Source organism: Phyllobates terribilis, unplaced genomic scaffold, assembly GCF_046119375.1.
Source record: "Phyllobates terribilis strain yellow unplaced genomic scaffold, ASM4611937v1 Scaffold_3__8_contigs__length_932513732, whole genome shotgun sequence".
In the NCBI taxonomy this organism is placed as follows: domain Eukaryota; kingdom Metazoa; phylum Chordata; class Amphibia; order Anura; family Dendrobatidae; genus Phyllobates; species Phyllobates terribilis.
In genome coordinates this window covers 859,319,222-859,340,997 of record NW_027362763.1, presented here as the reverse complement: position 1 = coordinate 859,340,997, position 21,776 = coordinate 859,319,222, and the positions used below count along the sequence as shown (strand labels likewise).

The 21,776-nt window shown below is 41.7% G+C and overlaps 1 protein-coding gene across 1 annotated transcript in view; it reads right to left on the bottom strand.

Annotated features, from left to right (window-relative positions):
• Positions 1-21,776, bottom strand: part of SOS1 (SOS Ras/Rac guanine nucleotide exchange factor 1) — a 104,590-nt gene that overhangs the window by 9,853 nt on the left and 72,961 nt on the right. Inside the window, exons 6-15 of the mRNA XM_073672566.1 lie at positions 20,765-20,908; positions 17,460-17,570; positions 15,868-15,966; positions 14,709-14,836; positions 11,630-12,285; positions 4,679-4,760; positions 4,349-4,471; positions 3,401-3,504; positions 3,091-3,313; positions 2,340-2,459 (exon numbers count right to left, since the gene is read on the bottom strand). Of these exons, the coding sequence (XP_073528667.1) occupies positions 2,340-2,459; positions 3,091-3,313; positions 3,401-3,504; positions 4,349-4,471; positions 4,679-4,760; positions 11,630-12,285; positions 14,709-14,836; positions 15,868-15,966; positions 17,460-17,570; positions 20,765-20,908 (1,790 nt within the window). The remainder of the gene's footprint in view (positions 1-2,339; positions 2,460-3,090; positions 3,314-3,400; positions 3,505-4,348; positions 4,472-4,678; positions 4,761-11,629; positions 12,286-14,708; positions 14,837-15,867; positions 15,967-17,459; positions 17,571-20,764; positions 20,909-21,776) is intronic.

The window sequence follows — 21,776 nt, the reverse complement described above, 5'->3', positions numbered from 1 at the left end:
TGCATATATAGCTGATCCAATTTTATACAAACCTGTCATGTTTGTTTATCATGATAAATAGGGCAGCAAGTATAGAAGGTTTGAAGAAAATCGGTCACTAAATTGCTCCAGTGACTCATAAAAAGTGCGTTTATGATGGGATAATACTCAGACATTTTGACCACGCTCAATAGTAAGCCATTGGCTGTAGGGTGCAGATGTAGGCACCAGTTATGGACATCACACTACTTTTCTTCAACATTTTATTCTTCCCAAGACCTGGGAAAGTTCATTCTTTACCTTTTCAGGAATGTTTACTCAGTAAGTAATTGTGCCCTGGAAAACAACATGCTCATCTGTATGATAACTATACTATGGGGCATACCAAGAACAAGGGCATCAAGGCAAAAAAGGACATTAATATGCATGCCCGTAGCAAGGCAAAGCAAAGTGCATACGCGGTCAGCAATGCTACGGCGCAGGCACGAGACTTCAGTCAGCTACGTTGATGGACACAGGGCACGTCATCCACATCAATAAGAGCCGGAGGACGGCTTTTCCTAGCAGAGGAGGAACAGACGCCGCAAAGAGGAAGCCTATCGGACCGGACCAGCCTCATTTAAATACAGCGCGGGACCAAATCTAATGGAAACAAAAACCATTTGTATTTGTTGGGATACAAAAAAAAAACTGGTGACCCGTTCCCTTTAAACTCTTACTACCGGGGTTCCAGCCCATCGGTGGGTTTTCCAGCAGGGCTCAACGATAGGATGATTTTTCTTTCTATCCACTGTTCTAAGTAGACAACCCTTTTGAGAAAATTAGTTTTTGGTCGTTTATAACGCAGCTCACAGAGGTTGTCTCAACAAGTTGACTCCTTTTAGCCATGAGGCTGGTTTAGTTTTTGGACCCCCTGGGAACGGTTAATATTGCTGGCCATACATTTTCCCTTCAGCAGCCAACGAGAGCGTGAACCGCACATTGTTGGTGTTTAGCTGGTTAGTTGGGTGTTTACACCACCAGATATTCGGGAACGAGCATGCCTACAGACACTCGTGTCAATTATTTGTTTTAGTAAAAGGGCCATAAAAGGTTTATTTTGTTAGATTGCTGTTGATTGGAAACTTTTGGGCATGGGAGACCCAAGAGAACATTAAAAGGTGGCAAAAAAAAGTCTCAAAAACAATCAAAATCTAAATGTGTCCATATAGAAATACTACAACAATCACACAAGAGGATGTGAGGTCTGCAGGAAACCGGTCCAATTAAAAAGGTGCCAGATTTAGTTTCCAGGTATTAACAAGAAGTAAACAGTTCTCCCCAAGTAGGTCATTTACAAGTTCCTCTTAACCGCAATGAGCGGGTGATGAGAGCAGGAGCATTATGCCGGCAAAGTATTGGCAAGGCTCCATTATGGCACATTACACAACAATATTTAAGATCCATAGACCTAAAGGAAGCACACAGTCTGACACAATGGAGAGTGAAGTCAGGAGCGGTCATTTCATTTTCCAAAACAGTAAAAGACGGTAAACATTCAGCTACAATGTGGGAAATATATATATTGTTAGAAAGGTCACCTACAATTTGTGTCCTTGTTCCCAATAAAATCTAAAAAGACCAAAACACAAAGCCAGAGATGAGTGAGTCAACTAGCATGACCCCGGGCCAGCGGGGGTAAGGGTGTTAAAATACTCTTCTGAGATTTTGATATTGATGGCCTATCATTAGGATAGGTCATAAATAAAAGATCCCTGGGGTCCAACTTGATTGAAGGTGCTGCAGCTCATTGAGTAGAGGCTATGAATGGTCCAAATACAACAAATGGACATTACAGATGGGAACCCCTTTGTTGGAACTCCCCTATAAGAGGCAAATTTGAGAGATACGAATAGAGAGCGCCATTAGCAACGGTGGCGACTTGGATGTTTCATGCTGGAATTGCCAAGCACGCAGCAGATTCTGTAGTGGCACCAAACATCCATCCAATGTTTTCTGTTGCATGTGTACTGGTGCGATGAAACCCCATTCACATGTAAGTAATGTTGATTGGCCTCAGATTTTAGTGCGGCATCAATTGGATTCCATTCCGATACAGGTGACTGGGGTCTGAATGGTTACCACAAGATACATTGCTCATGGCTAACCAAAACTACAAGCCGGAAATTTCTGAAGACTGATCAGTGTCGATCAAATAAACGAAGAGCGGCTTTCAAGAGTGGCTCTACATAAGAAACCCCATCATCTTGATTAGCAACATAGATCGGATACAAACAATCTGAACTGGTGAAAAAAGAAGATGTAGATACTCGATGCTGTTTTGGAGAAAAAGAATCAGATGAAAGTTAGAGAAAACTTACTTTTCAAACCACAAGGTGAGGTTGGTTGTGTGTCTAATCATTTTTAGGAGGTTGGGGGAGTTAATTTCTTTATCTTCTTTAGTCCATACACTTCCGACAAGTTCAGAAGACTGAACCGCCCTACAAGAGAAAAATATAGATCCATTGTCAAGGCCAGTAGAAATAAGTCTTTGGAAAGCAAGATATTTTTGGATTTCCTACATACAGAATACAGACGTCTTTACCGCTCATTTTCCTAAGGAGGGGGGTTAATCTTTCCCATGAACAAAGCTTATATAAGTGATTGTGTCCGAGCCGTATAGTGATTGTTACAACCATTCAAGTATTTATAGACCGGCCATAATAAGAAGCAAGGGCACTGGAGGAAACCTCTGTCCTATGTGGTCTTATAAATGGCTCCTGATTAAAGAGAAATGCAGTCAAAATAAAAACCACTGATGGCTCCTTTCACTCTAAAGCCTGGTCAAGTGCCGGCCTGTAAAAAAGGAGTAGAACAGAAAAACAACACTTCTACTCGGAGTAAAAGTAGGAATTACACAATCCGCAGCATGAGACATGTTCACACAAAGCAAGTAAATGGCAGGAAAATCAAAACTTGTAGATGTGGCGTTCTGCAACATATTCAAGATCTGCCACAGTTGTCACGGAATGAAATGATCATGTCGCCATTATTAATCTGCGGAACCTGCTCACAGCTAAAAGTTTGTTATAATGAATCGATCTGGGCCAACATGAAAAATTTAATTTGTACCTGTATAAATCAGACTCCAGCAAGGTCAGTTGCCGAGCTATCTCGATGGGATGCAAAGTAAGCAGTTCAAAGTTTTCTATCTGTCCAGGCCGACTAATGTGCCATTCTACAGAAGGTGGTAAGCTCTCAAATGTTATGTTGTGGCTAGGCCCATTGGCTTGAGCTTGCTTTTTCCGTTGAATGATCTTTGTGATTGATTCAACCCATTTTTTCATGGCTTTTCCTGCAAATATAAAAAATCATAAATAGATAAATGATAAAAATCACTGCTAACCTGTGCAAATCAGATCTGTTATACAAGGAATGATACCTCTGACTGTCCCAATAAACTCCTCCAGTCGCACTAACAGGTCTGCATCTCGCTCAAAGTCATAGAAATGATGCTCCACCCAATGCCGGCAAACATTCAGAACTCTGAAAGTGAAGGATCGGATTCATTAAACTGGTCACAGATGAGAAGAGCTGTCCGTATTGTGCTCATTCATTTTAGTGATTACCGTATCTATCATGTGATTCCATGCTTATATTTGATTGGAAAATGCTACATACTATGATCTGCGTTACTACTACTTCGCTTTAGTATCACTAAAGCGAAGGACTTGCGTGCCTGAAACACCGCTCCCGTAGATGTCAGAGTTAGACCGTGTACAGAGCTAGAACACCACAGAGGTCAATCCCTGGTACTGCTACTCAACTCCTATTGAAGCGAATGGGAGCTGACCTGCAATTCCAAAAAGAGGCCACTGGGTGACACAACTTTACTTCCAGCTATCCTGATAGAAGCTGACTGGTGGGAGTGCCAATTGTAACCTATCTTTAGGACAAGCGATCAATATAAAAGTTCTGGACAACCCCTAATTGACAAAGTGGTTCTCCAAGAATGTGACAAAATGTCTGCAGTCACATATTTCAAGCTGCAACCCATCCTAGTCATATTGCAGCTTGAAGAAACGCTGCTCAAGACATGTGTCTCTACTGTCAGAGAGACAGCATCATGAACAATCAATCGTTCCTTATCTGCTTAAGGAGCAGGGCTTTAACAGGTGGAAAAAAACAAAAATACTCTCCTGGGCTGATGGGGCACAATGGTTTTTTTTTCTGAATCCCCTGTCATCCATTAGGCATATGGACAAGAATTGACTTCATGAGACAAGCGCTTTAAAGTCGAGTCAAGGAAATGGCTTCTAAATTTTTCCCAAGTGTCATGCTAAAGGAAAGGAAGTGGAAAAAACAATACAATCTGATTGCTAAAACTTACCGCAACTGTACAGGTTGCACATATTCTTTTCTAAACCTCTTTAGCTCTGCACTGAGTGGTTGGTCTCCATTTTCCATGGCAATTCTGTCTGCTTCACTTGGTTCAGGCTCTGGAATCTCAAACCTAGTGGTGGACAATTTGTAAAATTACAATGACGGGGACAATTAACATTATATAGAAACCAGATATTTACGCAGGACTTCAAATCCATTTATACATTGATTTATCTGTAAAAATATCATGCCAATACTAGATAATAAAAATGTGCAGAATAACTGAAATACAGTGTACGGTATATGGAGCTCTGGTCTCTTATTACAAAGGTCTTACCTTTCTATAAGAAGGCTCAGAAGTTCCTGTGGTTTGCAGAAAGATCTATAAGTTGTGAGAAATGTTCGCACAAAATTGGGATCTGAAAACAGAATTTCAACATGAGGAAGTGAAACTTATTCACGAAGTATTTAAGAATTCTCAGAATCTGAATAGTATGTAAGCATTTATTGACAGTGAGTCAAAGAGGATATGTAGAGTCTGCTATCTTGTAATGCGGTGTAAAACTGTGCACAGTGTGAAAATTTACTATTCTTATTTACAAGCCACTTCTGCCTATATTTAATGCTAAACTGCCTTCATCAAGAATTGGATGTGGTATCGGCAGGATGGCTTCACCCACTTCATTGTGCTGATCCACAGGGGTCCCCGTATTAAAGATAAGCCAATCGCTTTGCAGGTCCCTTGCCCAACCAGTGGCCACGTCAGTATCCCATGACCGCTGGACGGAAGCCCTTTGCACCATACTCTACCGGCCGTCATCCCTGGCGCCTCTTCTTAAATGTAGGCCTGATACAATGCCATAGTTATGGAGCGAGGCATGCATGACGTCATATTGGTGCTACTATTAATAAGAGACGCTGGGTAGGTTGGCAAGTAGGAGGTTAATCACAGGGCTCCCACAGAATACGGGCCCAGCAGCTGGACCATGGTCCTGCGAATCAGTTGGCTCATCTCTAGGACTGCTATATATCAAACACCCATTACATTAGTATTCATTCCTCAGTTTCTAGAAAGAAAAATATGTTTGACAAAATTTTACACAAAAGCCTTGAAAATTAAAAATATCCCATATTCAGTATTCAATGTTCACCCTCTGCATTTATTACAGCTTCCATTCCTCTCTGGACTTTTGATTTTGTTTCTTTTTGCATTCTCCTGTACTTCCTATAAACATTGTAAGGAGTTTCGGTGCACGTTACTACTTTCATGATCTCAATTAATTCTAATCACATTCAATGACGCGGAGGTCTGGGATCTGGGGTGGCCTGGCCAGCGATTTGGCATCACCAGCAGTTGTAATGATGGAAAATATATTTATCAATTTAGAAAGAATACTGCTTGTAGCTTTGAAACACCCGATCAATCCATACATCCTAACTCCAGAACATCTCAGATCCTAGCTGTTTGGTACATTTCCTACTTTTACTATTTCTATTTGACGTGAACTTATCATTTCAACCCCAATGTTTTTTATGCAGTTTGGTGGTCTAATACATCTTGGCCTTTGTCTTTTAATATATGAGGCTCCAGTTTGGGAAGCTTGTGTTTTCTTTTTAACCAATATATTCAGTGTTTGAGGTTTTCGTCTTATATGGTTACTCCCAGTATTGCAAGGTATCACCCATCTTCAGGACAGTGCTTAGTTTTATACAGTAGTCCAATAGACAATGAATGGGAGTGGATACATAGCCACCGCTCCTTTATAAATGGGGCATTTCAACCCCAACAGGCAAATTGCCATCACTTATCCTAAGGATAAGTTGCAATGTTAGGAATAATCTTTTCATTTTCTGATATTTCCTGCCTTTATTTTCAGAAACTAATAGCATCTTTCCCTGAAGATGAAATAATCTAAAAGGGCGGACGCCCACTTTAGTGTGGTTCAAACGAAAATACGCATTTCAATAGAAGGTTAGGTGTAAGAAAGAGGCATGAATTGTAATGGTGCAAATAAAGGGACTAGAAGACCCAAATGCCAACAACATTCCAACACCTGCACAATCTGTATGATGTGTAGGAAATAATAGAATAATAAACCCATAGTTCTAGCGTGCAGCTTCAAAAATCATAGGCTCTGTATAGATCTGCATTGGAGATCAGACGCGGAATCCATCACTATAATGGGGAAGAGAGCTTTGCTTCAGTCTAAAAACACACATGAAGGAAGACCATCAGGGCTGTGGAGTCGGTAAGCCAAACCTCCGACTCCTCAATTTCCACGACTCCCTCATACATGGCTCATTTTGATGATAAATTTACTGTAGCACAGATTCATCTCAGCTAAAAGTCTAGACTCTTAGATCAGAAATAGGACAGACATTTATAGGACATTTCAGAACTTTCCCAAATTCTTATGAAAAATATTCCCCACAAACTGCACTGAATTACTGTACCCAATTTATTATATATTTTAGGAGTTGCAGTCGGTGCATTTTATACCGACTGACTCCACCAAAATGGACACAGACTCCACAGCCCTGAAGACAATACAAGACAGTGATTTCTAGCAGGAGTAGAAATACAGGTGTGCACAGCGACTAAACTCATGTATCCGAGTAGAATGAGGGGCGTAAGTGAAGATAAAGGGTAATGGATGTCCTCTGGGGTATCCATAGATTGGAAACAAGTTTTACCTACAATAAACAGGTGGAGCACAGCTAAGCCTACATCACTTGGCTATGTGATATAAGCACTTCACTTAAAGGGAACCAGTCATGGTGAGAATGCCATCTGATCTGCAGGCAGGATGTTCTAGAGCAGGAGGAGCTGATCAGACTGATATACATTTTTGTGGGTAAAGTTTCAGTACTACTCACATTTTATTCACTGAAACCCCTGAGGTTTGTATATACACGAGTCCAGTGGGCTGTGCTATTCAGTGATTGACAGTTTTCCCTGTATGACTAATAGCTATCTCTGCACACACAATCACTGAATAGCACCGCCCACTGGACTCCTATTCATACAAACACCAGGGATTTGAGTGAATAAAAAGCAGGTTTTACCAAAAAAATTCCCACAAAAATTATACATTAATGTGATCAGCTCCTCCTGCTCTATAACATACTGCCTGCAATCATTCTGCTCAGCTCCTCCTCCTCCTCTATACCATGCTATCCACAGATCAGACTGTATGTACATTGTGACAGGATCCTTTTAAAAGGGGTTGTCTACTACCTAGTTACCTCCTGGGCCGGCACCACTCCTCACCTCTGAGCGCAGAGTCCCCTGCAGAATTCACATTTCCCTCAGATGGAGCTGTGAAGGCTGCAGCCCATTTATTAGGCACATTAGAGACATCGAATAAAAGGTTGCCTGGTAGTGGACAAGCCCTTTAAAGGAGACCCTTTAAATGCCTGAAAAGCCATAAAATGATAAATACTCCATACTTCTCAGACTATAAACGCACCTGACTGCAATATACATAGAGGTTTACGCAATGGAATCCAGGAGAAAGTTCTTTCATACTGATTAAAACTTCCCCAGTGGATTAAGAAAGTGGAAGTGATCTTGGACTTTGGTGATCTACATTAGTGCCTCTATTCTTCGTGTTCTAAGGCAGGAGCAAGGGTTAATATTTAATTACCGTACATGGTGGCACAGGGAACAAGTAGGACTCCAAATTTTTGCTTTACATTGTTTTTTATTAAGCAGACTTTAAAACAACCCTGTGACAAGAAAATGTTGCTGTCACTTTAGTGATGCACGGATGTATCTATAAGGCTTTTTAGCCTTCAGATCCTGATGCCTGGGAATAAATAAATAAAGGGTCTGGACCAGGGGAGCTGCGCTCCTCTCCAGGTTGTGGCATGCTCCGCTCAGTAACCAATCAGCTCTTTCCTTCAATGCAGTAGAGAGAGCTCATTGGTTATTACAGGCTCCTATCAGTGGCCGAGACTCTGTGGTAGGACTCTGCCTTAACCAATGAGCGATCTTCATGGTAGTAACACAAAGGGCTGATTGGTTACGGAACGGCTCCCATCACACAGTCACATACCTGCATTGTGTGATGGGAGCTTCTGCAGGGAAGGACCGCTCTGCTACTGATCTAGAGGAGGGGGACGTTTCCCTCTATTTGTATACAGCTGAAGCTTTATTGTGGCCTCCTAAAGTAGAAAAAGAGAGCAATGTGGCCCTCAGACGAAAAAAAGGTCATACACCCCTGGTCTAGAGGGAAAGTATGGTTATCGGTTATCCTTGGAATTGTAAATCCATAGTGCGGTGTCCTGTCAGAACGGAGTGATCACACCACCATGACACCAGGCATTTGGAGACAGCATTAAAGTGAGAGTTTAATTTAAAAAAAAAAAAAAAAAAAAAAGAAAAATATGGCACAGGTCACTTCCCGGCATCAGGAAGCAAGAGACTTATTAGCTAAACCAATCACTAAACAAGAAATAGAATCGGTGACAGCAGATTTCCCAAATAATAAGTCCCCTGAACTGATGTGTTCCCCAGGGAGGTTTATAAACAATAGATGCGGTATTGGGGCTCGCTATTCGCATCGATGTGGGGGGGGGGGGGGGATCATTACTATCCCCAGTATTAGCCTGGACTCGGATGACATCTGAGTGCAGTCCGATTTTTGCTGACTCACTGAATGGAGAAGATGGAGAAATTTTATTCTCCATCTGCTTCGGTCTTGTGCTACGAGACACTCTGATCACACACACACACACTCTGATCACACACACACACTCTGATCACACACACTCTGCTCGATTCTCGATGGTGAAAATCTACGATCGTGTGACCCCGGCCATGGACGGACTACAGACTGCCATAAACAACTGGTAACTGGAAGAGATCTGAAAGGCAGTTATTGAATTATACATACCCACTGATAAACAGTATATTTAATCATAGAATTATATTACACAACTGTAGTGTATGTAATTCCCCCAAAATATTCTCTTTACCAAAAAAAGACAATAATGGCCATTCTTCATGGTCTGTGTACTTGTACTGCAGAATGAGGCAATTTACAGATAGCAGAAAACAATACTGTGACCTACAATTAGCTCTAAACAATCTCCCTTGAATTCCTTAAGAAAGGAAACAGACTTCTTGGTGACGCACAAATGCTATTTTTGAATACAAGGAAAAAAAAAAAAAAGAACCAGAAATAGATCTCCTCCGACTTGGAGAACAATACTTCGTAGGAGAGAGTCAGGACCCAAACAGCGACTCTGTGGAACGCAATTAATTGAGAAGGACAAGATAACAGACAAGTCATTTCCTTGCACTGGAAGCTGCAGACGTTACTCATTAGGATGGGAGCAGAAGTTTGTATTCCAAAAATAAAGTAACCACGGCAGATAATTGTCTTTAGCTAGGAGACAAGAACCCCCTTGTTCCGTTATCGTCACTTCTTGCCCAGTGAGGAAAAAAAAAGCCAACTGTTACTGAAAAGTTGGAGACGTAGAGGTTTGTCTTGGGGTTGAGCCATGAAGTTATTTTTAAAATCAATAGAAAATTCCGGAAACCAAACTAGAAATTCACAATCAAGCTGCCATAATAGCCTAATAGATGTGTGCAATATAAACAGCACATATGTGGTCTACATACTGCACATATATGTGCACGTGTGTAAAATATAGGGCTACATAGAGGGGACCACAAGTGTGTAATATATAGACTTATATAAAGCATATCTTTAAAGCATTGAAAAAGTTGTCAAAGACCTTTTTTTGTTAAATGGCCACAAAGTAGGGAAGGTGAAAGGGTATGAAAATAAATTAAAAACTCATCTAGAAAATCCTTGCTGCTCCATTGGTCTTTGTAAGACATCCACCAGTGATGACCATGTGAACATGACCACTGCAGCCAATCACTGAAGTGACCAACAGAGTGAGAGAAAAGTAGAACTTATTTTGTTATTTCGTCATCTTCCCCGTCTTGTGGCGGCCATAAATGTCTGATAGTTGTTGCTCCCGCAAGTGGGACCCACACTCATCTTCAGAATAGGGGTAGCTCCCCGGATACTGGTGGTCCAATGCTGCATGGAATGAGGACGAGTGGAGAGGTGATGGCACATATGACAGCTCATTCATTGTTATGGGAGTTCCAAATACAGCCAAAGATACTCGGCTCATAGCAATGAATACAGCGAGCAGGTGCGCGTGGCACCACCTCTGGAGCTACTGGTGGTTGAACGCCAAACAGAATGAGTGATAGTGGAACCTCCGTTATTAAAGATTGGCGAGGGTCCTAGCGTTGAGAGCAACATCTGACATTTAAAGGCATGTTCATGGGAGCCATAAATTACTTTCATGAGAACAAAACACCTTTAAATGACAATGAAATCAGTCCCTGCCTGCGGGCAAACCCCAGCGTGCACAGTCCCGGGACGCCTGTCGGCCGGGGACATTATTCAGAGGACCACGCAAGCATGCTACTGCAAAGCTAACCTCCGGGCTAGCAGCACCTCTCCAGACCGGAAGGCATCTACCCTCCTTGGACACCCTCCAGCCTGGGTAACAAGAAGCACAACTATTCAGAGGTTCCCTTCAAGGACAGGAAACCAAACTGATGAGGAGGAGAGGTACCGCCCTTTTATTCAGCAGGTTTCCAGTCCTTGATGGGAGGATACCCCCTATCAGGTGGTGCGGTCATGGAAAGAGGGAGGGGAAAACATACAATTGCAACATTTGCAAGGCTAAAAAGAAGTTGTCCACTACTTTTACATTGATGCCCTATCCTTAGGATTGCTCATCAATGTCTGATCACCAGGGGTCTGACACCCGGCTCCCCCCGCCGATTAGCAGTCATCAGTGGCGGCGGCTAGAAGTACTTACTTGTGGAGCTGGCCATCTTTTTGATAGTGGCCGTCGCAGGGTACTACACATCCGTCTCCTATTCAAATCAATGTAAAGGATGTGCAGTACCCTGCGGTGGCCACTATCAAAAGATGGCCAGCTCCACAACTAAGTACTTCTGGCCACCGCCACCGAAAACAGCTGATCAGTGGGGGTGTCGGACCCCGGTCGATCAGACATTGATGACCTATCCTAATGATAGGTCATCAATGTAAAAGTAGTGGATAACATTAGATTAGAAGGAAAAGAATATCATTGGACACATAATGACCAACATTACACAGGAAAACATATATAGATGCACTTTTAAAATTGTTGCATTGGAGCTTTGTAAAAATATTGTGGTGTCCATGAAGTACCCTGTGCTATAAAGTTTAAGCACTGTGATTATAATGTGGGGGTGACATACCTGCATACATGTGATAAGTTAGTCTTTCGATGAGTTTTACTACAGTCCCGGCCTTGAGGATGGGAATACCAGATTTGGGTTGTACATTTTCCTCAAATATAATATTCTCCTCTGAGTCCGGCTCAGCAAACCTATACAGCTTGGAGCTGGGGAGCCGCAGCTGCTCATCTTTCTCCTCCTGCATTATAGTCCCGTCCAACATTCGCTCTAATGTACTTCGGTACTGCAGTGATATTAAGGCAGCCATCCAGTTATTTTTTTCTTCTGCTGATTTTGCAGCAAAAATAACACTGTTCTCGTCTTTTAAAATAATCTCAAACGCATGTCTATACTCGTTAGTGTCATCCTTGTCATTGATTTGTACCTTCCGCATAAAGAACTTCTCCTTCAGCCGATACTCGGCGTTGCTTGCACCCGGTAGCCTAGGTTGGCCATGATTTGACTTGCAGCAGATCATCAAGCCATCAAAAAGGAATATGTGTCTCTCGTGTTTCGCCCCTACTCGTGTAAGGGCGCCCTCCATGATGAATTCATTACAGCACTGTCCAATGTCCTTTCCCTCCCATCCGTCAATGTTTTTCTGAATTTCGTTCATTTTCTTAATGGCTAATTGCTTTCCCTTCATTTGATGATTATAAAACCGACATGCAGATTCACTGTGGATGAAAGAGAGCGGGATTATTACTGGGATAATATCACCTGCGCATTGAATCTTCCAAATCAAGAAAAATAAAACAGGAAAAATGAAGTTAAGTAACATCAGTATATCATAATGTACAAAAAAAAATTACAAAACTAGCAAAACAAGTGATAAACGCAATAAAAGTAAAGCCTTCTGCATGATCAAACCTGGAAAACGTCCACTTCTTGAGCATTTAAAGCTCCTGTAAGACTTGAGCTGCAGGTCACTGTGACTGTTTATTATAATAGTTTGGGACAATAAGAATTGCCGGCCTTTAATGTCACTTCCTTTAAAAACAAAAGCCAAGTCTTGGACTCTCCCACTTCTCCCCTTGTTCTACATAATGTTTATACTAAGCCGACCAGAAAAAAGTGTAACAAGAACAAATATACCAGTACAATTGCTTTAAAGTGCATTAAAAAAGAAAATAGAAAGTACATTCACTGCGGATGAGAGTGAATCTGCACCTCTGGGTATTGATGTGTGCCACAATAAATGAATATATAAAAGTCACGAAACAAAGACAACAAAGGCAGTAATTCTAGAGATACGTCTACAAGGGACGGAAATACTGTGATGAGGTGACAGTAGGGGATGAGATTTCAACAAACCCATCAAGATGCTGCAGATATTTTTTCTTCTGCACGGAAATGTGCGATATTAAATATCAAGGTAAACCCAGCAGAAAAATCCAAGTTTTCCACAGGTGGATTACTGGGTCCCGCTTGAATATATATAGGAAATCATTGCCACTTACAATAAAGCCGAGAGCGGCTTTTACTGTGGATCTTGGTGGTCGAGTTCTCGTGTGACAAGATTTAGCCTCTGATCAGGTGGAGGAGGGTGCATCCATGGGGCGTTAAGACTACTACATTTTGGGGAGTTTTTATCACTAGAAGACAATGTTCAGTACTTATAGACTCATACCTATGAAATGATCTTCTCAAGAGTAAGGCCTCAAGTCAGTTTTTCTCACGCACGAGAAAAATGCAAAGTGTTTCATTAAAGATTTTCATCAGGGTTTCAATAGTTTAATCCGATTTTCAGCAACTTTTTTCAAATGTGATAAAAATTAAAAAAAAAAAAAAAAAAATCACTTTAACAGTCCGTGGAAATGGACAGCACTCAGATGGCATCAGAGTGCTATCCAATATTTTTCACGTATCCATAGACCTGTATTGCAGAGTTTGATCCAACACTCGGATCAATGTTGGACACGTCTGCGATTTTGCACGGACCACCCAAGGACATGTGAACAGCCCCATAAACTATTATTGGTACATGTGCTTTCCGTGAAATCACAGACAGCACTCATACATGAAAAACGCCTGGATAAGCCCTCAGTTATGTGTGCCAGATTCAACCAGGTCCAGCCGAACAGCTTGATGTAATGAAGGTGAGAGGTTCACAGACAAGTCATCTTCAGATTATTTCAACAGAAGATAGCACTCAGTTTGGTAAGCCTTAAAAGAGTTTTATGTAGGAAAAAAACGCAGTTCTCCCATTGATACTCATTTTTCCAGTCTACATCAATGACATCGTTCGCTGGAGCCAATTACAGACCCCAGCTGTATTCTGCATGAGAAAGTGATTGGCTGCAGAGGTCTTATGGAGAATTCCAGACATCATCGATTCAACCAGGTAAGTAGAAGATCAAAGCGTAAAAAGGAAATCCATCGCTGGAGCAGCTGCGAAATAATACCGGTAAGTACAGCTTTTTTTTGCATTATATTACCATTTTTGACTGACTATGGGCACTTCGCTTTTTTCAGATCTTGGGAAAAAAAAACCTTTTTCGACACTATATGAAAATGTGTTAAAGACTACCTACAGTGATGAAAGGGTTACACGTGATTTCAGTCTATTATAAGGACTATTCTAAAGAAGCCATGACCTTATAAAGTAACCAGTCACAATGAAAATGCAGACCAATCTGCGGGCAGCATGTGGTAGATACATGTCTGTGGGAATAGAGTAACCTGTATTCTTTCATTTTCCTGGGCTTACGAGTCCCGTGAACAGTTCTACTTAGTTATTAACAAGTAATCATAAAGAGAAAACTTTGACTCAATGACTAAGAAAGCCCACTGGACTTCTAAGTCAAGAATGATCATTAATTAAATAAAAAAAATTACTAGTATTACCAAATAAGTATATATCCCTCTGCTCCGCTTCTCCTGTCAAACTACGCTACCTGCAGATGAAAGTACATTTTCACGGTGACAGGTTCAAAATACAAACGCATTGTTGGCCAAGGGTGACAAAAATCAGCACAAAAATCAGACAAAAATCTACAATCACTTGATTTTGTGCAAGAACACAGAACTACGTAGTAATTGTGTATAGATGTATCAGTCACATTCATTTATGATGAGGATGCTAGAATGTTCTGGGTACCTGAGACGTCTTTTGGCCAGGCTCTTTGAACATATCCTTTCCATACTGCTCTGAAGGTTGAGCAAGGCGGTTATGGATTGCTTCAAACATTCTTTATCCTCTTCGTCCTCACTTTTTTCTTCCAATTGCTACAAAGTAGGAACCAAAACAGAATCAAATGTGTAGAACTTATACACTATAAATGTTTAGTAATGGCAAATCTGCTTCTAAATCTACTTGGTTTGTTGTGGATTGGGCTGATGCTTTCCGAGGTAAGCCTACTTTCAGACTGCTCATAGACTTTAAACACTTGGGAGTTTGGCATATTACTCTGCAGCGTCGTTCTGAAATGTCATTGCATAGTAATCAGCTGCACCAGAATGTGCAGCTGTGGGGAGCAGACTTCCCAAAGAGAAGGCAGGGATGGCTCATTACCATCTCTGCCTACCTGACTTCTGTATACACAATGCTGGACAAGTGCTGAGCATACACATTATGTGTGAAATAAATGGAAAAAAAATCCAAATTGACAGAGGGAAAAAAATTATAAGATAATGCCTCTCATATCAAAGAGAAGGAGTAATAATTTTAAAATTTAGACACCTGAAATTGAAAATGTGCTGGTCATGAAGGGAGAGTAAATAGCCCATTGTTGAAGTGGTGCATGCATATGCTTATGTCTGCTGCTCCATATGCAGGACAAAAGTCCAATTCCTCTATGTGCCCACAATCAGGAATAGTAGCGTTTTGGACGCACCGCATTTTCGCAGCGTCCAAAATGCTGCGTTCTATAAAACGTATGTGTTTAGGTTACTATGTGGATTTACCGCATTTAGTAACAGTGTACTGGTGAAAATATGCAGTGGAGAATAGCATCTCCGCTACAGAAATTGACATGCTGTGGCTCGTAAAAGCGCACCGCCGGTGAGTTTACGCAGCGTTAAATAGAAGCACAGAGCGCATGAGATTTCTATATATCCCATCCACTGTGCTTGCAATGTAAAACGCAGCGTTTTGGATGCAGCGAAAATACGATGGGTCCAAAACGTTACTACTCCTGATCGTGCGTACGTACCCAAACAGGTTTATAGGAAAGCAATGGCGACCAAATTTCCTCCACTCCTGTATACAGTTCCCAAGAATACAGCTAAAGCATCATATGACATAAATGTTCTCTTACCTTAATAAATTCAAAGTAGTGCAGGCAGTAGTAAACAGGAGCTAGAAGCAGCCGAGGCAAAACGTATTGCACAGCTTCTTTAAAACCTTCCCCTATAGACTGGGAGTAACAAACAAACCAAATATAAATGTATTTTTACAGACTATTGCAGCTCACAAGAACAAAGCACATACCACACCATTACGATGGATAGGTATATACACACAAAGTGACAACTTACAAGCTTTCCTCCATCATCTACCATGGTTCTTGTATGTTCAATAATAAAGTAACTTTTGTTCTTGGGGTTAAAGTAATGCTAAGATGTTTTGCAATGTACAAATATATGGCATCATTATGGGATGGCCACTATGTAGATGAAATTCCAAACTGCCGTGTTCTGTGATAACGAGTCAGGTATACTCTATTGCTTACCCAGCACTGCATTTTAATGCACATGGATCAGCTGAGTAATCAGTGGACGGCATCTCTGTCTATTGGGTTCAAGATGGCCGTGGTGACGCGATTTACCAACATGACCAGCTCCCCAGTTCTCTGCCCTTTTGCACCAGCACCTAGCGCATTGTAAATTTAAATACAGGAGATTTTATTGCCAGTCTTGGCATGAATATCAATACCACCCTATTAAATGTCATTCCCATCTCATACACTTACAGAATAAATGTATTAGATGTGGGTGCCATAAAAGGGAACCGTATTTATGTTGAGGACCCTGACGCGCGCCGCTGTTCTGTGGAAAGAAAGCCAGAATTCCCATTCATTTGTATGGGCATTGCGGCTAAATGTAGCAATCGACGGGGTCCCATTCTCAAGACAGATACAGGTCATATTCCTGGGATCCAAGTATACTGTACATTTATGGCATAAAAGGTAGATCTGCCCATAACAAACAGTGGATGGATTGAAGAGTATTCCCATCTTATACATTTATAGCCGGAGCGGCCTTAAAATGCGGCACTGGGTGAGCAATGTGGGGTTTGACTGGTTATCACAAAACCAACTGTTTAGGTGCTGGACTAAACTAGAAGGAGGCTTTATCATTTTGGCTGCAGAGGCGGCTAACCTTTGGGAGATTCTGACACACAGAATATACTCTGTAGTGCCATCATTGCTGGGAAAAGTACTGGAACCACGACAGACCAATTTTTTACTTGCTCTAAATGCTGCTGTTGTACATAAAAAAAATAAAAAAAAACTCGCTAGTTTGAGAAGACCTCTCAGTTTTTTTAGATATGGCCTCATCTTCCCTGTATGTAAAGCTAGCCATGTTAGCCAAGAGCACGTAATTATAATGAACAGTTGATGGTCACACCCACTTGGCTAACAAGACTAAATTTACATACAGGGAAGAGGGGCCCATATCTCAGGAATAAAGAGGTGCAGGAACAAAAAAAAAAAAAAAGACAACCAAATTCAGGAAAACAGCGGCATTTACAACTTGAGAAAATTAAAGCGACAAAAAGTAAAAGTTACAGCAAAGAAAAAAGATTTTATCTCCAATTTGGTACAATAAAAAAACTTTTTTTTTCTCTGATAAAATAGGAGTTCAGAGTCTGTTCATTAAGTCAGAACTTCTGCTATGACAGACATACCTGTAAATAAAGAGCAGCACCGGGCTTTGAAAGCTGACCAAGAAAGTGATCATGAAAACCGGGTCGGAGGAGATCCTGAGCGTAGGATTCATATGGATCAAAGGCTAGTTCCTAGAAAAGAGGCAAAACGTTGAAACATGTCATGCAGAAATGACCTGTGGGAGGTTCAGACATGATCTAGCAGAATTCTTGATTTCCTCTTTAAACATCAAAATAACCATATTCTTCTTATTATTATTATTCAAAAGTTCGAACCAAGTCTCATTGTTTTTTTACTATCTTCTGGAGATAGTGGTATACGTACATAATTCTGCAAGTTTAGATATAAATTGTAGGAGTCCAACCCTAAATCCGTATAAAATAATTCCCATGGGTATACAAGTTGGTGGGCTGGAGACTTGCCCAGGGTCTCTATTCCCAAAAGGGGCCCCCCTACTTCAATTGTCCCATCAATCATTGATCCAACTGGGTGGGCAGCTGCCTATAAAACTTTGGTCAGTCTGCAGACAGTTTCACCTGTATTTGTGTCCTCAGGACACAGATACCATTGAATATAATGGTGGTGTCAGCTCACTGCTTCACCAGTATGTCTGGGCATTGGCTGAAGCGGACATTCTGGTCAAATGACTCCGAAGGAGCACAGCTGACGATAGGACAATGGAGTTTATGGGAAAGGTTTTTTTACTCAAGAGGAATGCTTTTGCGTGGTATACAGGAAACACATAGGACCAGTGATTATGTGTGTGCGCACACATTGTCACTGATGTATCAAGATAATTCATGGGTGGGGACCACGCTGGAGGCATCACACTGTGGGCGGGGACCACGCTGGAGGCATCACACTGTGGGCGGGGACCACGCTGGAGGCATCACACTGTGGACGGGGACCACGCTGGAGGCATCACACTGTGGGCGGGGACCACGCTGGAGGCATCACACTGTGGGCGGGGACCACGCTGGAGGCATCACACTGTGGGCGGGGACCACGCTGGAGGCATCACACTGTGGGCGGGGACCACGCTGGAGGCATCACACTGTGGGCGGGGACCACGCTGGAGGCATCACACTGTGGGCGGGGACCACGCTGGAGGCATCACACTGTGGGCGGGGAACACGCTGGAGGCATCACACTGTGGGCGGGGAACACGCTGGAGGCATCACACTGTGGGCGGGGACCACGCTGGAGGCATCACACTGTGGGTGGGGACCACGCTGGAGGCATCACACTGTGGGTGGGGACCACGCTGGAGGCATCACACTGTGGGTGGGGACCACACTGGAGGCATCACACTGTGGGTGGGGACCACGCTGGAGGCATCACACTGTGGGTGGGGACCACGCTGGAGGCATCACACTGTGGGTGGGGACCACGCTGGAGGCATTTCACAACATTTTGCCTGTTGGCAACTAGAACCCCAAACTAAAGCCCTTAAAACTTAACTTTTTATGGCCATTAAGCCTCTGTCCCCTGATGACGTCAGTTAGGCGAAACATGTCGGGGAGGCTTTAATCTTAGCGTTTTATAATAAGGCACAGGCAGTGTTAACATAAGATAGGTGGTCCGCGGCCACTAATGTACGAGAATGAGAATTAGTTAGATAATCATATTTGTGTAACAAGCAATATTGCAGATTACAATATCTGACTTTACTCTACTGCCTGAACCTACTCTAACATTTTTAAATTTACTATCCTTATAAGAGCTATATGCTTTAATAAAAGTTAAGTTTTAAGGGCTTTAGTTTGGGGTTCTAGTTGCCAACAGGCAAAATGTTGTGAAATGTTAATACCCCTACGCTGTCTTGAGTTGAACAGTGTTGTGCACACTGGAGGCATCATACTGTGGGTGGGAGTGACAGATGGCATTATACTGTGTGGAGGACACTAGGAGCATCATAATATGTGTGATGGGAAACTACAGGGCATCATATTTTGAGAGGGGGGCACTAAGGGCTACATACATGTGTAATGTGTAAGAGGACACTTAGAACATCATACTATATGGGGGAACATAGGGGGTATTCATGCTGTGAGGGATACTGTGGAAATCACTCTGTGTATGGAGGCATAGCAGATGCATCGCACTGCATAGGGGCCATGAAAAAGGTATTATACTTTGTGGGAACATTAGGGGGTTTTGCTAGGGGCACTATTTTGGTCTGAGTCATATAAAAACAGAGCAAGTATGGAAAAGGGGTTAAATGCGGGGAAAAAAAATTGCCATGGTGCGCAACATGTGACCATCTTTCCCGATCTGGCAAAGTTAGAAGATATGGCAGTGCAGCAGAGGTAATGAGAGCTGTGCTGCCAAGTCTTTTTCCGTGTCCTGAAAGTTGCCATTCGGTGATATAGTCATGCCCATGTAGTCCTGACCTTACTTGCAGGACACAGTACAGCAGCAGCGTTGACTTCAGTTGCCCTCACTCACTATCCTTTAGGGTAATAAAGGTAAAAACACAATGTAGACTTCTATGAGGGGGGGACCACTTAAACTTTTGCCCAGAACCAATATTTGTATTAAAACCACATGCTGGTTTTATACAAATTTTGGTTCTGGGCAAAAATCCAAGTGATGCCCCCCATTCCCCACAGTTGCAGATTTGTCAAGGCATTTCGAGGTAAATCATACCTCTTCATCAGGACAGACCACAATGAGGGTTTACATCCACTTTCATCTCAAAGTTTGTATACCCCCCAAAATGATAACACCCAGTTGACAATTTATTTCTAACTTTTGTAGAAGAAACAACAGAGGAAATAGTACAAGGTAGACTTTGTAGAATCAATGCTCCAGAGGGGAAATAATCATTACAATGTGGTGAATGTAAGAACTTAATAGAACAGACATGTGGGGAGGAGAACAGGTCCATTTGTAACCAGGCGAATATTGGCCAGTTTTTTCCTTTATTTTATTCCTGCTGCTCCCCGGAGTAATCCATTCTTCTTTACTTTGTCATACAGTTCCAGAGCTATGAGCCTTTATATTTAGTGCAAAATTTTTATGGGCTTTGTAAAGGGGGAATATTAAATAGTAAAAAAAATAGCAAAACTTTAGTTCATATCCACTGTTATAATACCTATTCAATATCTGAATAAAAAAAATATATATCATTGACAAGATGCTGTTAAAGGGGTATTACTATCTCAGACATTGACAGCACAGCCACAAGAAATGCCAAACAGATCTGATTCATGGGGATTCCACCTCTAGGACCCACATCCATCAGGCTTTTATGGCAATCTATGGGAATATTCTATTAATGTGTGACATGGGATCACCTATTTAAATAGAAACAAAACCTCACCTCTGCTAAATCCTCGAAGCAGCTTCCAACTAACGGGTGCGGACTGCTCTCATCTGTCATTTCCACGGTGTCTTCGATAAGGCCCAAAAGCTTCACACTAAGTTCATGGATATCAATGATTCGACTAAATATATTTTCTACATCCTGAAAGAAACATTCATTGTGGTCAGTGCACAAAAAAATAAAATAAATTTTCTGATCAGGGCAATTACAATATGGATAGGGTAAAACACAGTATTTTCTCTTATCCTAGAGAAAATCGGGCCAATTATGCTAATCACACTCTGATGAGATTTTTTCGGTTGAGAAGATGGAGGGAAAAAAAAATTCTCCATCTTCTCCATTCTGTCAGTCCATGAAAATCTGACTGCACTCAGATGCCATCAGAGTGCGGTCCATTTTTTTCTACAGACTCATTGACTTGCATGGCCGAGCGCGATCCGATTTTTGGATGCAAAAATCAGGCATGTTGCAATTTTTTTTCCTCGGACAGACTCAGTCTGAGAAAAAAAAAAATAAAAAAAATCGGATATATGCACAGCCCCATAGAACAACATTAGTCTGGGTGCAATCCGATGTTTTCTCGGGTCACACTCGGACCGAAAATACTGTCATGTGCGTGAGCCCTATCATTTAAAGGGGTCAATTTCCAGATCAAACGTCTGCATATAAAACTATGTAGTTTAAAAAGGTTAATCATTAATGGGTTACTCCCCCCAAAAGTAGTTGTTCCCTATCCTATCACCCTCTTGCTGATCGCTGGGGGTGGTGGGCTGGTCTGGAAGAGAGAGCAAATAAGATATACAGATAGAGCTGAACGGGAGCGCACTATGCTCAGATCAGGATGCTCTCAATCTTCCATGAGACGCATAAAACATTAAAATAATGATACTCCTGTAGCTGAAATCAAGACTACAATATATATATATATATATATATATATATATATATATATATATATATATATATATATATATATATATATATATATATATATATATATATATACATA